The sequence below is a fragment of the Ctenopharyngodon idella genome, chromosome 7 (genome assembly GCF_019924925.1).
Source record: "Ctenopharyngodon idella isolate HZGC_01 chromosome 7, HZGC01, whole genome shotgun sequence".
Lineage (NCBI taxonomy): Eukaryota > Metazoa > Chordata > Actinopteri > Cypriniformes > Xenocyprididae > Ctenopharyngodon > Ctenopharyngodon idella.
Genome location: NC_067226.1, coordinates 6,326,507 through 6,343,157, shown reverse-complemented (window position 1 = coordinate 6,343,157; position 16,651 = coordinate 6,326,507). Strand labels below are relative to the sequence as shown.

General features: G+C 38.2%; 3 protein-coding genes across 5 annotated transcripts; 2 read left to right on the top strand and 1 right to left on the bottom strand.

The window, feature by feature from the left end:
* Positions 1 to 3,483: 3,483 nt before the first annotated feature.
* polr2m (RNA polymerase II subunit M) lies at positions 3,484 to 10,922 on the bottom strand. Of its 3 annotated transcripts, none has more exons than XR_007930887.1 (5): positions 10,374 to 10,650; positions 9,403 to 9,969; positions 8,243 to 8,450; positions 6,981 to 7,974; positions 3,484 to 6,885 (listed from the first exon to the last, which is right to left on the bottom strand). XR_007930887.1 is itself a non-coding variant. In XM_051900096.1 (5 exons), the coding sequence occupies exons 2-5, from the start codon at positions 10,481 to 10,483 to the stop codon at positions 7,831 to 7,833; spliced, it is 1,029 nt and encodes a 342-aa protein (XP_051756056.1). In that variant the 5' UTR covers positions 10,484 to 10,491; positions 10,791 to 10,922; the 3' UTR covers positions 3,484 to 7,830. The 3 variants fall into 3 exon arrangements, 1 of the variants encoding a protein (XP_051756056.1); XR_007930888.1 differs by having other exon boundaries at positions 3,484 to 6,869; XM_051900096.1 differs by adding an exon at positions 10,791 to 10,922 and having other exon boundaries at positions 3,484 to 7,974; positions 10,374 to 10,491.
* A 431-nt stretch (positions 10,923 to 11,353) lies between these two features.
* serf2b (small EDRK-rich factor 2b) lies at positions 11,354 to 12,842 on the top strand. The gene is made up of 3 exons (XM_051900097.1): positions 11,354 to 11,521; positions 12,240 to 12,348; positions 12,430 to 12,842. The coding sequence occupies exons 1-3, from the start codon at positions 11,515 to 11,517 to the stop codon at positions 12,494 to 12,496; spliced, it is 183 nt and encodes a 60-aa protein (XP_051756057.1). The 5' UTR covers positions 11,354 to 11,514; the 3' UTR covers positions 12,497 to 12,842.
* A 1,686-nt stretch (positions 12,843 to 14,528) lies between these two features.
* Positions 14,529 to 16,647, top strand: harbi2 (harbinger transposase derived 2). Its single transcript, XM_051900047.1, has 4 exons — positions 14,529 to 15,253; positions 15,338 to 15,453; positions 15,544 to 15,655; positions 15,740 to 16,647. Exons 1-4 carry the CDS (start codon positions 14,821 to 14,823, stop codon positions 16,132 to 16,134), a joined length of 1,056 nt encoding a protein of 351 aa, XP_051756007.1. The 5' UTR covers positions 14,529 to 14,820; the 3' UTR covers positions 16,135 to 16,647.
* Positions 16,648 to 16,651: the final 4 nt, after the last annotated feature.

Genomic DNA, 16,651 nt, shown 5'->3' with positions numbered 1-16,651 from the left:
AATTAGAAGTGGTTATTTTGACGGAACCAGGAGGCAAGTAAGTGGGAGAACAAGCTGGAGCTGTCAAAGCTTAAGCCGAAAGTACAAGATAACCAAAGACAGTTCTGACGCTGAGAAGAGCCTCTGCCGTGAGGTGCTTTTATACAGTCTGTCTGGGTATCACATGTTTGTGATTATTTCTGGGAAGTAATGAGGAGAAAAAAACGAGAGAGGGGGTATTTTAAGTAGATGATGAATATAACATCAATGGGAACTGTATCATCTTTGTGAAATGACTATCTGCAGAAATTTACTGCACGCAAACCTGTCAAAACATGAGTAGGACACTGCGGGAGCTTTTGAAAAAGATGCTCTCAAGAGGAACAAAGAATTATTAATGTTCAAAGAATGTCCTGTAACTAATGAATGTCCAGGATTATGTTTGGCCATTAAAGGTACTTCAATAACTGTCTGCGGTTAAAAAAAAAAAAAAACTCCACCCTTTAAGTCCTGCAGAGCGAGTCACTTTGTGTGTCGTCCCTCTTCCTGCCTGTGAAATTCACAATGCTTATCAAAGCATGATGAGACATGAGATCAGTGGGGGGCGTCAAATGACCTGTCACTTTTGCAGGGTTCCTCCCTCTCCCAAAGAGCCATGCCTGAGTATCCACACAGAACGAATCTGATATGCGACTGAACAGGGCACCGCTTGTGTGAGCGACACCATCTGTCTGTGAAGAGGTCCCACGCTGCATGTGAAATCTGATGAGAAGAAACAAAGAGAAGGAAAAGAAAAAAAGAAAGAAGGAAGGGCAAAATACATTTTCAATGGTAAAGAAGCAAAAGGAGGATATGGAAAGTCATCCAAGCTGTTTCCTCTCTCTCTCGCTCTGCTTTATATTAACTGTGGCACCTGTAAAAGACAGCATTACCACCTTGAGGCGATGAGCGATTGCCAGTTTGCGATACATTTCAACAATTGTCACGGTCCTGTGCGCAATTATGTTTCGTTTAATATTGGCACTGAACAGAAAAGCACAGGAAGACAAACATCCCGTTGAAATGTAGTTAAAGCACAGAATAAACTCCACGCCCGTTGAATCACTCCTCGGGCCATAACAAGGAGGTGTTTCTATGCATTCCACTCATTTGAATTCTGGATAAGTAATACATTAGAAACAAACCATTTGAGGTCAAAGGTTATGATACTGACTGAAAAAATGACAGCGCAGAGGAAGAAGTCAATTAAAAGCCTGTTAAACCTAATTATTGCATTTTAATACAGTCAGTTTACCACAGCTTAAGATCATTATGGGTTTGGACAGCATCTCTTCCCTCATTAGAAAAATATGTTTGCCTTTTGAGGAGATGAGGCTCCGGTTTTCATGACAGAGGGATTGTGGAGAGAATGCTTATGTAAATAAACAAATTAGGATGTGCACAAACAGATGCACACACACATTTAAAACTTGTAGTCTAATAAGCCAGGCTGCAGACTAGCAAAGTCAACACGTAGCTCCAATCAGAAACACCAGGGCTCCTAGCACTCAAGGATGTCTTGGCACGCAGACAACATTACAACACATAAACAAGGCTATGGGTCCATATCAAGGCCCTGTAATTGTTATGAGCTGGGCTGAGGAGAACTGCCTTGTTTTTACTGCATGCTTTTACTTCTGTTGTATGACCAAAGGCCCGGTGAGCAAATCTTTACAAGTCGTGTTGGAGTCGTATAATATAAGAGAATCTGACCATAGGGAAATAAATAAATAAATAATCTAGAATAAAATGACCAACACCAGATCTAGTATACAGAGCAGTCAAGTCCAAAAAGAATGTTTTTTTTACCAATGGGTTAGCCTCTCTCGCACCTGCAACACAGCAAAGTGGGCAATGACAATATTTGACATGTCTCCGATTGTATTTCATGACCCTTTAAATGAAGTTAGCACTCTCCATTTGTAATGTCTGGCAGTATTCCCCGAGTTGCTGCTAATTCACACTCCTGGTGCTTGTCAATTGGTGCATTCAGAAATGAGAAAGCATGATTTCACTTGAATAGCATGGAAATAATTAAAAACAGCATTACACTGCATTCACCAGCAGACAGCTTGAGACTGACCTCATGTACACATGTACACAGATAGAGAGACTCATTGCTTGGAGATGGTACTGGGATGCCTGGTAACCGTAATCGATTTTCCTCGGCTTGCTAAAGAGCTAGAAACTTGCACAATATGCAAGTACATCTATGTGGAATCCCACCCAAGAGATGCATTAAACCGGCAATGCAACTGTACTGAGTAACTCTATGCTCGCAGTACCGCTGATGGATGGAAAAGGGAACGGAGGCTTTGAGTAATACGAGAGGGGGGAGAAAAAAATTTGGACAAAAGCACATTGTTGTTGTTACATTAATCTGGATACAAGAATGGGAATTTTCCTCCTCATTATGATCACACGCTGCTGGGCAAGCGGCTCCATTTTCTTCCCCCACCGTGCCCTGGCAGCTCGAAGCATCCCTGCTGAGGCGGCTTCCTCACCGTGATGAGTTTTTGACAGGCTTTACAGCCATGCCAGGCTGAGCAGTGGCTGAGCAGAATGCTGGCAGTTTTTTGGCGGTTATTAATCTCCCCATCTCTCTCTCTCTCTCCATGCTTTTGAGATGGACCAGCCATCTCATAATTGTTAAGCAAACTTCTTAGAACAACAGTTTGTTTAAGCACATGTGGACTATGATTTGAAACTATAGGATTTTCCCCAGATCTGGTAGAGCTCTGGAGGATCGTCTAGGGAATAAACATTATCTTCTGCAGGTGTAAACCCCACTCAGGCCGATATTATATAGTTATTAGAGCTCTGAGCTAAACACACAACCCCAATTTCAGCATACATGTGTATCAAATTACCTATAACACTTTCAAGATGATTTAGCCATTGAAAGGAATGGCAAAAAGCTGGAGCCACTAATGGCGACAAAATGATGCTGAATCATCCTAATGAGCTCACATCAGTAAATTGCACTAAATACCAATATAAAAAAGATCTACTGGCTAAGAATAATCACATTAAAAACCTATTCAGACAAAATACATACAAGATAGGAACCCTCTCAGTCGAAAAGACTGAAAAACAGGGTTTTGTTCAGAATGTGAAACACAGAAGCACTGCTGCCATCTGCTGTCTGTTAAAAAAAAAAAAAAAAAAAGCAGTTTTGGCTTACCAAGGTAGGAACACATATAGCATATAGCAAGGACGGACACATATAGCATACAAAATGGTTAAATAATCATGCTTCTAAATTCACGCATCCACTCAACTCCACTAAAAAAATTAAAATTCTGCCATTGCTTACTCACGCTCATGTGATTCCAAACCTTTAAGTCTTTCTTCTGTGGTTGCACTGGAACACAAAAGAAGATATTTTAAGATACATGAGGGTGAGTAAATGATGACAGAATTTTTATTTATGGGTCAAATTACTCTTTAAGAAAAGAAAAAAACTTTTGATTTGATTTGAATAAAAGAAAAAAGGACCAGGGTATCACCATTTTTATTTGGTATGGTATGATAGTAAAATAATGGTGTTCAATCAATAATTACCTTAGAGTGCTATGTAAATAACAAGGTATGACAATATGGTATATTAAAGATCTATGGCATAATTGTCTGAAACAATCATGGTGCCAACACCACCACAGTATTTTTGTCAGGGTTGTAAAGTCAAGTAATAAAGATAGCAGAGATAATCATTCCCACTCCTTTTTTGAGTACTTAAATATTCCCGTCATTACACTTATTCACATGGACGTGGTGAAGGAGCAGATGTGGAGTCATCATGTCTTTCCTGATCATATGACCGCATTGCCGGAAGACATCAGGAATGATATAAGCAGTGTTTCTCTCAACAGCGCACTTATTCACAACATTTCCAAAACCAATTGTAGACTACAGCATAAATCCAGACATCTTTACACCCAACAGTCAATACTGAGGTTTCTCATTCTAAGCACTGACACACCCTCTCCTTTCGCCATTAACTGCTTTATCAAAACCACACACAAATCAAAGATTTAAAAGCAAATTCATTATTCAAAAAAAAAAAAAAAAAAAAAAAAAAAAATTAATAATGAAGAAAAAAAATGATTCATTGCTAATGTCTTAGTCTATTAGTCTATATCCAGTACAGAAACATTCAATCAAAAAATAGGATGTCTTTTAGGGTATACATTTCTGTGGTGTGCAACAGAGCACTGTAGAATTAATTATTTCTATCAAACGGATTTGAACTACAGACTAATTGTAGGGGGAAAAAACAGCACATTACATAGATTTAAGTGATTAAATTAGAGCAGTGGTTCTCAAACGGGGCCGGGCCTACTAGGGGGCCTCAATAAGCTTGTAGTGGGGCCCTAAAAACACAACAAAACAAACAAACAAAAAAAACACTAAAAATAAACTGAATTTTTGGGTTTGTTTGTTTTATTACAACAGATGTACATATCAGATTCGATGGGAGGGCCTTTGAATATTGTCTCCAGTGTTGCCAAGTCTGCTTTTTAAGTTGTTGCCGCAGGTAAAAAACAATTTCAGCGGGTTGATTTCCAACACCCTCAAAACATCGTACAAAATCAGTGGAGAATTAAGATGTCACATTGGGCTATTTTTGAGCTACTTTTGTTGCACAGACCTGGCAACCCTGATGGTTGTGAACCATTGCATGTCTGCTGTGTCTTACTAGAGCCCAGATTTTCTGTGAAACTTGACCTACAGGTATATACAGAAAAGACTATGGAGAGAGACTATGACAGATTTATGTCTCAAAGCGGCTATGATGAATCAAAATGCCTTTAAGAGCAGAGAAATCCATTATTGAAACTAGGGGTGAAAATAAGACGTTTCGTCACGATACGTACGATCTGATACCGATTTTAATAGCCAGCGATACGACATTTGCCGATACCTCAAAAAATTCTGCGATATAGATTATAATTCGATTCAGGGGTATATTGATTGATTTCTCGATATTACGTGCCTATTTTACATAACCAGTCACATTATTATTAACTCAAATGCAAACAAAATATGCATCATGAACATTTCTCTGGAAATTGCACATCCTGTACAACAAATGGGACATTTAGTTTTTTAAATAATGAAGAAAAATAAATAATGGGAAAAAAATCAAGTCACACATGAGATCTGTAATCTGATGACAGCTTATGACATGACAGCAAGAAAGTCTTTGAGGCTTCTGTGCTAAAATGCGCAATGTGTAAAATCTAGTGCAAATTCTCATTAGGAAACAGCAAAAATAAAGTATTCCAGTTGTAGAAAAACTACATTCATTTACAAAAAATGAATAGACTATATAAAAAAAGAATTGCAAAAAATAAAGCTGTTAAAACTTATTGGCAGGGCTCAACGATAAGGATTTTTTTTTCCACAGATAATCAAATTACAAACAATAGCACAAATAAGTACAATAGAACAAAAGACAAATGAAATAAACAGTGCTTTTTAGTTTTTTCAGGAAGGTCTAACAGAAGTTTTCAGGGACAGAAATTGAATAAAGTAATCAAATGTAAAATAACACTGAATAGTCTTCACTGTATAAATTAAACAGATTAATCCTTATTAAAGTTACAAAAGTTAGTGTTTTCTTTGTCTTTTGTTGTTTAATTAACATTAAAAACACTTCACTTAAGACATAACCGATTGTGTTTACGAGTATAGTCGCCAAGATAGACATTTTGACATAATTTTGTCTGCATTTATCCATTAAAGCGTAAAAAAGCGAAAGATAACTCAATTCAGTATTTGCGCTCCATCTGAGAGGCGTCTCTCTCTGTGCGCGTGCTGCGGATGCGTGCGCAAAATGCACATGGAAAACTTCTCACACAGCGTGGGAGTAAAGAAATGAGTTCTTTTTCGTGTCTTCTTGCGCTGTAAATTGGCAAGGCTCAAAACACAGGCAACTGATAAATTTTCATGAGGATTCATCACTGGCCCGATTGGGACAGTTGAGAGTCTTTCACACTGGCCCTGGACCATCATGCAGTCCTTATTGTTGAGCCCTGATAGGTGATTTTAAATGAGAATGAAAGCTTTGGCGGTAATGCACAGACATTGCGTATGAGTGTCGAAATAAAGGTGCCTTAAAAAAAATATATAGGTATCAATATTTTACGCATTGCACCGATACATCGATCAAATGACTAACAACATAATGTATCAATGTATTGTTACACCCCTAAATCGAAACCTTATTCTATCCTGCACAGTAATAGTTTATATCTTCTACTGCAATAAATTATTTTTTTTTTTTATGGCAAGTCTGTTAAAAGGGCACTTAAAAAAAAACTGTATTCTTGTATCCCCCTCACAGCTCAAACATGTTGCCCATTCTCTCAGGGCACGATTTTACACTTGAGGTAGATCATTTGATCGAGCCGTTTATTGATCCAAGATGATGGGTGTGAGGGTATATGGAAAGCAAAAACTCCAGCTAAAAAGGAAACAACTTAAAGACACAGTCAGAAAGCATGCTTGAGTCCAACTCAAGCATATCTATGTACTCACGAGCGAATCTGATCAGCACAGAAATCTAGTGTGTAATTGATAACAGTCTTTTTTCCTCTGTATGCAAGTAGAAAGGAGATTCTTTCTGGACAAGTCTGACATATTTATCACGGGACGTCTGGGTAAGGCACTCTGGAGTTCGTCATAGACGGTGTCTAAACACTAACCTGCCAGATGTGTTAGGATCTTTTTTCTGAGGCAGCAGTTCCCATCAACGGGCAGAAGCAATTACTAGAGGTTATCACAGGTCATCAACTGCAGAGCAGCAAAGATTTGGATTTCCTTCCTTCAAAATCCTTTTTCTCCATCTAAATAAAAAGATTCCTGAATCATATGCAAAGAAAATACATTTTTACATCCTAAGAGGTGAAAAGAGTGAATTCTTTATCAGTGTTGGTGGCTTTGGAAATTGCATTTACCATATGTCACATCTGTCTATCTGTTGCCATCCCAGAATGCATTGCCACTTCATGCAGTAACATGATCTAAATACGATCCAGATGTACTCCACCAATTGGTCTAATTCCTTCAAGCCTCGATATTTCACATTACATATATTAATCATCTGAGGCATGTCACAGATTTCTGCACTGATAACAACATCCCTCCCTTCAAACGCCGGCTGACTCATTCCAATCAAACCAGTGGGCCGGTTATCAAAACAATGCTGCAAAAAGGGAGGGAGACAGACAGACGTTTCCCAAGCTGTTGCGCTCAAGTGACAAAACATTAAGTGCTTCCACCTTTAGTTTATGAAACTGTGGTTTCTGTTATCCGATTCAAAGAACCAATCACCAGCTTTGGAGGTCAATTCAGAGCGTTTTGTTTTAAATAAACACTAAAAAAGGTCATACAAAAATATTCTATTACCATCTTCACAAGAACACATGAAGCACACCCTTGAAGGTACAGCTGATAAGAGCTTCAAATTATATTATTCTGTACAGGACAACAGGTGTGGACCTGCCAAGGCAGATTTTCAGCATCAGCTTGCCAAAATAATCTGTTACTGTTGGATAGTAACATTTCCAGATACAAAAATGTTCAGGTTTTCAACAATAACTTTCAACTTGATTCAACCTGCGGTTTTATCTTCCCTGGCAGAATCTGAAGACAATGTCAGTGCAGTTCATGAAGAGCCCTTCTCTTGTCCTCAGGCTGAAAGCCTCTCTCCAGGGTCCTGAAGCATGGGCTCTAGGCCGAGAGCTGGTCCAGGGCAAGAGGCCAAACATATCAGCAAGCCAGTACCCTCCCAGTACGGCCCCACGATCAGTCCTCCTCTGAGGAAAGCTGGGCCCCATCATCATGCACCTCTCTGTAGGCTGCCAGTGGGCCTCCTTCTGGGTTGTAACTCTCCATCCTGATACTCAGACCATCTGCCAACTTCTGGGCAGCTTGTTTGGCCTGCAACTCCTGAAATGAACAGTATACACAATTGCATGAATGTACTACTTCCTGAATACATAATGAGGCAGGAACACACACACACACACACAAGTGGCAAATGTGTATAGGTTTTATACTCTCAGCTGGGAAAATGTAAGTATTACTTCCTCTCAAAAAGGTTGGACAAAAATTGTTTTTGAGGCATCAGAGGCTTTGAAATTTCATTCATTACTTTGATCATTCAAATGATCTCACTTTATCTTGGTCTACTATGAGCAAGACATCTTTAACCTACCAGGTTCCTTCTGGTCTGCTCTTGCAGAAGGGCAGATGACTCCTCTAATGACAGCAGCTGGGCAGGACTGTAGTGCAGGAGTGGAAGCTTAGCAGAAGTAATGTCATCCAGGTGTTTTCGGTCTTGTTGTCTTCTGGCCTCTGCAGTTAGTGGTGTGGTGCTGCCAGAGGACAGACTAGGTGATGAAGACTTTGATTTTTCTGTTAACCTAAAGAAAGCACAGACACTTATACAAAGTGACTTACAGAGTATTTAAACTATGGATTTTGAAAGTTAACGTATTTCCTGGGACTTTACTGGAACCCATGACGACTTGGCTGTTGCTAGCACCATGCAAGGGCAAGTGACCCTGAGACCTGAAGCTATGTAAGTGTTCAATGTTAAACGTCCATAAAATCATATTCCTCACATTCTAGATCAGTGATCTTAATTAAATGTTAGTGTGAACACAAGATTGACTAAAAATACAAAGACAAACACATTGTTTCTGTGAATTAATTTGCACAAATTCATTGTTCACCACAAGACTCGTAAAGTGCGCAAATAAAGTAAAAAGTCCATTTTCATTACACCTGGACAACTATAACAAACTATCCCCTGGTTTCACAGACGAGGCTTAAGCCTAGTCCCAGACTAAAATGCATGTTTGAGCTGTTTTAACTGAAAGCAACTTGCACTAACAGATCTTAAAATATTTCAGTGCCATTGTTTTGTCTCAAGATGTACAACAGTAGTTGGCACCGATAGTTGTTAGTGCGCCGACATATGGCGCAAATGCATTCATGGCGACCCGAGTTTGATTCCCGTCTCGAGGTCCTTTGCTGATCCTGCCCCCCTCTCTTTTTGCCCAACGCTTTCCTGTCTGCTCTCTATTGTCCTCTCCAAATAAAGGCACAAAAAGCCCATAAATACATAAAAAAAAATAAAGATGCACAACAGTAATGATTTTTTTCATTACTGGCACATTAATAAAAGCAACTTAAATGCCCTAATTGAATTAAGGCCTAATCCTGGCTTAATCTAAGCCCTGTCTGTGAAATCGGGCCTATAATAAAACTTCAGTTGTACAGGAAATATGAAGTATGTTAATATAGTACTCAATTTCAGCTTATTTTTAAAGAAAATACAAAGCCATGCAAGGACAGTGTAGTTCCACTCACTGGTTTGGTTTGAATCTGGGCTTCCTCATATTCACACTTTTCTCTGTCTTCTCCAGGACTTCTATGTAATGCGGTTTCTTCTGATGATGTTTATCCAGAAAGGGTTTACTAGGAGGCAGGGTTTTGACAGTGCTTTGGTTGGAGCCATTGTTGCTTTCAGCAAGTGTTACTCGTCCAAACGCCTCCACAAGCTCTGTGTCTTTCATCAGTGAGGCTGGTGCATTCCCTTCGGCTGTTTCTAGTGTTTCAACAGCCTTCGGCCAGGATGTCAAAGACTCCTCTTGGCCAAACAGACCACCATTTTCCTGTATGTTAGCTGCATCGATATTAATATTGGCTTCGTTTCCGTCATGGGATGTAATAATCATGTCCAAATTTGAGTCTAAATGCTTATCTGTGCTTCGCTTGGCAAGGGCTTGCTGATATTTAGCCTGAAACTCTGTCCGGACAGATATTAAACTTGCTTGTTTTCTCTCCTCCTCCTCCAGATGTCCAAGTGCAAGGTGTACTTTCTCCACAAAGTCAGCAATCTTCTTTCCCTTATCTGGGAGGCTCTTAATAAATCTCCTGAAGAGATAATAAAAGTACAATTCATATTTAGACATGAATTAACAGGAAAATAAGTGTTAATTTTGCAAAATTCATGAATTACTTAATGTAACAAATTAATTTGTATTACATATAAAGAGGTGTTTTTGCTTAGAATTATAAATTGTCCCAACTTTTGTATGTAGCAGTTTACACTGCCACTCATGGGATGCACGGATCTCTGTTATTTATATGACTAATAAGCAGGTTCCTGTAGGGGCTCCAGTGGATCTGGAATGATCTAGAATATTTAACCAGCATAGTATTCTAGCCAGTAACCTTAAAGCTTAATTTAGTTATATATACACACACACACACATATAAATTATGATTATATATTCAGGGTAACGTGGCTAAATAAAATGGTAGAGGTCATCACTTACTTATTTGACAGTAACTTTTCTTGTCGTGAGAGTATCTCAAGAAGCTCATCTTTACTCTTGTTTCTCAGATCACCCACTTCCCCCTGGTGCGCTGTCCACGATACAGACATGATCAGATCTGTGAAGAATAAGTAAACCGGTACAAATCTCACACGGACAAGTTCAATCCATAAAGCTTCATGACTAATGATACGGGGCGCTAGAGATGCACTTATACCGCCATGTGTCAAAAATAAGCGAAGGCAATGAAGTAACCGACGATAATACCGCACCAGATATGTCACATTCATTACAAAATAAAAGACCTAAACCAAAACTAGCGTCTACAGTTTGAACACAGTGACATTCTCAAAAATAAATAAATAAAAACAATTAAATTAATTGTTTAAAAAATTATCTGATTCTTAGAATGCTTACATTAACACGTAAGGTTTGGTGTCCGTATTTCATTGTTAAAATTATCGTGTACTTAATTATTCGTGGAAGACACAAAAGGCTGTGGGAATTGCAGAATACAGCTTTCAAAGGCTTTGAAAGAACTGAATCAAAGAAAGAAAGAAAGAAAGAAAGAAACGCTATTGCACTGGCGTCATCTGCTGGGCAAATTCATGTACTCCACTGTGAAGGTTCAAAATAACACTAAATTAAATTACTCGTTACAATAAATTACGTATTTATGGAGATGACGTTTCTATGTCACTATGTTGAATTGAGCAGGATTATAACAACAAATAAAAATAATATATATTTATAATTATAAAAATGTTAAAATCACGTAGATCAGAGCTCAACGACAGATTCAGAGAATAAAGCAAAAATATTAGTCTCTATTATAACTCCTTTTGTACTATTTTAAATATACCTTATGTATACGTGAACACATTTTTTTTTTTTTTTTTTTTTTTTTTTTTTTTTTAGTTTATGTATTTTTGTATTTTTTTAAGTAAAATAAATTGTTGGTTCTTTAACGTCTTCATGTGACGTAATGACGTCCACTGAAATCACGATGCATGTTCAGTTGGAAACGAGCTGCTGTGTTTCGACACTGCGTTGTCGTAAATCTCGGGTCCGCCAGCCATCATAAGTTCAAGAGGTAACGCCTGGTTGAGCTTTTCGCTCCGGCGACAACAAAAGAGCGATCATGACGAGTGGGTATTGATTTTTTTTATTAATTCTGTTGACATTGTATCAGGTTTTACTGTTACTAACGGAAGTACTTTAATGGAATCCCGGTTTTAAGAGCAGTACGATAGCAAGGCTAACTAACTAGCCAGCTAGCTTATTCTGTGTAAAGTCCACGAAATGAAGCCACAAGATTAAACCAGGTGAAAAATGCTGATTTATGGTGGCGTTAGTGAACACTAATTATTATATATACTACGACACGGAAAACTTTTTTAAACATTGTCAAAAAGTTGAAAGATGTTTAACATTAGCAAACTTAAATTATATTGTTAATTATAATGCATCATTAATGCCACCCAGCAAAATACAACGAAAGTGTTTTTTATCTTATAAGACAACATGTTTTATAAGACCAGGATGTTGTTTATTTTGTGATATCGTCGATAGTAGGTACTCGTTTTGTGCGGATGTTGTTATTATGAAGGCTCTCTGGCGCCTTCAGTGCCACGTCGCCTCACTGCCGCACATCTCTGTGTGAATACTCTGAACACAGATATACTGTACAGCATCAGCCTTCCTCGTCTTCAAAATACACTTCCTGACACTGAATAGATTTGCAGATTTTAAACAGACTGGCATCTTGTTGTTAATTCATGTTCCATCCTGACTGCAATCTTTGTCTTTTCAAGGGAGTAAAGCATGAACAAGCCATTAAGAGTTTTGAAATCTCTTGTCCTGCAGGGGGAAATCAGCGTGAGCTTGCCCGTCAAAAGAATGCTAAGAAGCAAAATGAAACTACCAAAGGGAAGAGAAATGAAGATGGACTCTCTGCAGCTGCCCGAAAGCAAAGGTACACCTAAATAGAATAACAAATAGCCTTTTTTTAATTACAAAGTATATCATTCTAAAAGTGAATGCTGCTTTTTTCCAGAGATGCTGAAATCATGCAGCAGAAGCAAAAAAAGGCAAATGAGAAAGGAGACCCTAAAGCCAAATAACCAGTGTTTGGGGTTGTGACCGACATGGCATCCAAGATCTTTTTTCTTTTGTCAAGAGAGAGTATCTTTCATCGTGTAGATGTGGAGACTTTGATTCTTTAATGTTTCATCCCAAACTCCATAATGTGCTTGAAAGGGCATATCAACTATACAGTACATAATGATTTGTGTTCAGCTATGGAGGAGGAGAGAGTTTCTTATGTTCAAATAACCAGAGCAAGCCCAAATAAATGGGAGTCTCAAAATGTCTGGACTGGACTTGTAATCTTGTATTTTTGTATAAAGTGCCCTTCTTAATAAAAATGTACATTTTAATTCACACCTACCAATTAAACTGTAATATGCATGTGTGTATTTTATTTAATTTAATGTTTTTTAACAATTCTCATTTTTTTCTGTCCTTATTTATACTGAATTAACTGTAGTGTTCAGATATGGTTTCAGGACAGAATTTTACAAACTGCAACCCATTAACCATATAATTGCTAAAGCAGTTACAACATGATTATTGACAGTATTCAAATTATGCAGTGCACATTTCTAATTGGATTCAAATCAAGTAAAGAAATATTTGCAGTGTTAAAAAGTAGTAGTTAACTCTCAGTGCCAGCTTTTCTACTGCCATAACAGGTATATAAATAAGTACATTTTTACTCATTCATTCTCACTATGTTTTCTACTTCTCATTTGAAATGTAAGTAATCTCTTCATATGCTATTAGTTGGCTTTTACATAATGCTCTATACTGTATAGAGACAGAGCGACACGGGTCATAATCTGAAAACCACGCCCACCGGGGGGGAAAACAATCCAACAGTTCCCTTTGACTTTATATAGACTGAGGCTGCCTCTTTGTCATTTCTGGCTTAAAACAAAAAATAGAACAATGTCTAAAAGCTGCTATGTGACCAGGTGTACAGCAAACAAGCCAAAAAACCCAGAACTAAGTTTTTATAAGCTGTCGACCCCAAAAAACGAATTTTTAAGGACACAAAAGTGGATACAGGCAGTGAGACAGAGCACAACGGGTCATATTACTATAAGAAATGCATTGGAGGGGAACGTATTCAGCGACAGGTGAAATAATTCTTTGACATGGTTAAAAATAATTAATGTTTTTTTTTCTTTGTTTGTTTAGCATAGCCTGTCGCCGATTACGTTCCCCTCCAATTTATTTCTTATAGACCGTTGCGCTCTGTCTCACCTCTGTATCCACTTTTGTGTCCTTAAACATTCGTTTTTTGGTGTCGACAGCTTATAAAAACTTAGTTCTGGTTTTTTTTTAGCTTGTTTGCTGTACACTATGTCACATAGCAGCTTTTAGACTTGTTCTGTTTTTTGTAATAAGTCAGAAATGACAAAGTCAGTGGAGACGGTTGTTTGCCCCCACGGTGGGCGTGGTTTTCAGATTATACTAAATGCGCTCTGTCTCTTTTGTTAATGCATTAATCATGGCCCAGATTTAAAACACATATGCCACCACTGTTAGTATATACATAATCATGTGTGGGCAGGAAAAAGCACAATATATGAGGCCTGTGTCACAAAAACAGGAATGTATGGTTACCCTTGTTAAATATGCTGTGAACGCACAAAAAATGTCCCTACTTACTACTTGAAAGAATTACAGAATTAGGTGCCCAGTGCTCTGAGAAGCCACAAGTCCCTACACCCCCTAGTAGGTTCTTATTTTGAATAAGTACTTCACGGCCGCTTAAAAAAAGAATCAGCTAACCAACCCGAATCGGTTCTTTCGAACAGCTCGTGATCGCTGACATCCTGGCGTTGCATATATTCAACAATAAATTAAAAGCTATATGTACACATTTTAATGTATATTACTGTTTCAGTTAAGTTTTAGTAATAAGGGTGTTGTAGCTGATTGTGTCTAAGTTCAGTTATTTGCAGCAATGATTCAGATTATAAAATAGAGTATACATTTGTCTAACAATAAACAATGTGTGTGTTAATAACAGCGTCATATAAGCAGGTTTAACATTTATGCTATTAAACTTTTCGATGCATCAGTGAAATCTTAGTAAATCAGTCTGATTTATGAATCGTTCAGACCAGAAAAAGATCCGAAAAAATTCGTTCACTGAAGCATCGCTTAAACTAGAGCCGTCTCATGAAAGATTGCTTCTTTATACTGCCACAGTAAAACAAACGCTACATGCTGAACTGCTCTGGGACAGGTTTTGTTCAAGACACCTCTATCTTTCATGATAACAGGTCGTAAACAGAAATTGGACCAATCAGCTTTGAGCAAAGCGACATAATTCTGACGTAACTAAGTCCATTCTCATTGTAAGCGTAGTAGCAAAATGGCTTCACCGTATCTGGATAATCCTGTAGATATCGGAGCCCAAATTGTACAAAGGGCTTTACGCAGAGAAAGAGTTCTTAGAGATAAACAAAACCCCTTAGCATTCTCTGACGAGAACTTATACGAGAAATACAGATTTTCGGCGGAGGGAATGTTGTATCTTTGTCGGCTTCTTGAGCCCCATATTAAAAACCCGACGCGACGAAGCCACGCGACCACTGTCCCGCAAATGATTTGTATTGCTTTGCGTTTCTTTGCAGGTGGTACATACCTCTACGAAGTGGGAGATGCCGAGAAGCTCAGCAAGAACACAGTTTGCCGAACAATTCGTAGGGTAGTTATCGCACTCCAGAAGTATATAAACACTTTCGTTGTGTTCCCTGGTCATTTACCCACTGTGGCCATAAAAGAGGGCTTCTCCAATATAGCTGGTAAGATTGATCAACACACTAATACACCATCAATAATTATAAGATATTAGGAGTTGGTGAACAGATGCTGTGATCTTTTGAAAGGATTCCCTAGAGTTATTGGAGCAATAGATTGCACACACATCCCAATCTCGACTCCAATAAAAGAAATTGAGGCTAATTATCTCAACAGAAAGTCGACTCACAGTCTCAATGTTCAGGTAGGTGTATTGCATTTGACTAATAAGCAGCCACTTTCTTTATATTGTAATGATAAAACATGGGACTCACCTGCTGTATTTTCATTACAGATTACTTGTGACCATCAGTGTATGGTCACAAGCCTGGATGCCAGATGGCCTGGCTCAATGCACGACAACCAGATTTTCGAAAAGTCGTCGTTATGCCAGCGCTTTCAGGAAGGTATGGTAAAATGGGAACAGTAGACAACAACACTTTACATTTGACTGTTATTGTGACGCGTGTCTTTTTTATGTTCATTGACAGGGCTGTTTGACGGTCTGTTGGTGGGAGATGAGACTTACGCATGTCAGAGCTTTCTGATGACTCCCTACCCTGACCCTGAGACAAAACAACAGCATGACTTTAACATGGCCCTCAATCAAACCAGGCTCAAGATTGACACCACTCTTGCCATTTTAAAGGCTCGGTTTAACTGTCTTCGTGATCTGAGAGTGTCACCAGAGCGGGCATCTCAGATTGTGGGTGCATGCGTTGTCCTTCACAACATAGCCACTATAAGGAAGGAGCGAGTGCCAAATGAATATGATCTCCTCACTGATGATGTTGACCCTATTAATCTGGACCATCCAGCTGGTGAAGCTGTCAGAGATGCCATCACAGCAGAATATTTCACTGAACATTCAATAAAAGAAAACTGACCATCCAAATAAAACTATCCAATTTGTACATATGGCTAAATTGCCTTTCATGTTGTTTGTCATAATAGACCGTAGTAATGCCTTAACATTTATTTAAATGATTTCCATTTGTTCTCATGCTGATGTTGAAATGCTCAATGGAAAAGCAATGATTAAAAAAAAAAAATGAATCTTACACATTAATATGCATTATTCTAAATCTCTGTAAAACCACTTCACAGGTTTGAATTCTCATAAATGTAATGTAATCAATCAATCTGATGACAAACAGTACGAACCCTGCTTCTGTTATAGCTTTTATACTTTGTTCTTGAATAATTTTCAATTTGATTGAAACGAAAAGTTTCGTAGTATTTTAAACTCTTAAAGCTTTAAGTCTAAATTAGATTTTTGAATCCCAGATTTTTAGTGCAGGCTCAGGTTTTGGACCTCGGTGTATAATTATGTATAAAAAAATGCATTGGTCTTATTTCAAGCAGACAAATCATTCATTAAAAGCTTTGTGATTTTTTCCCAT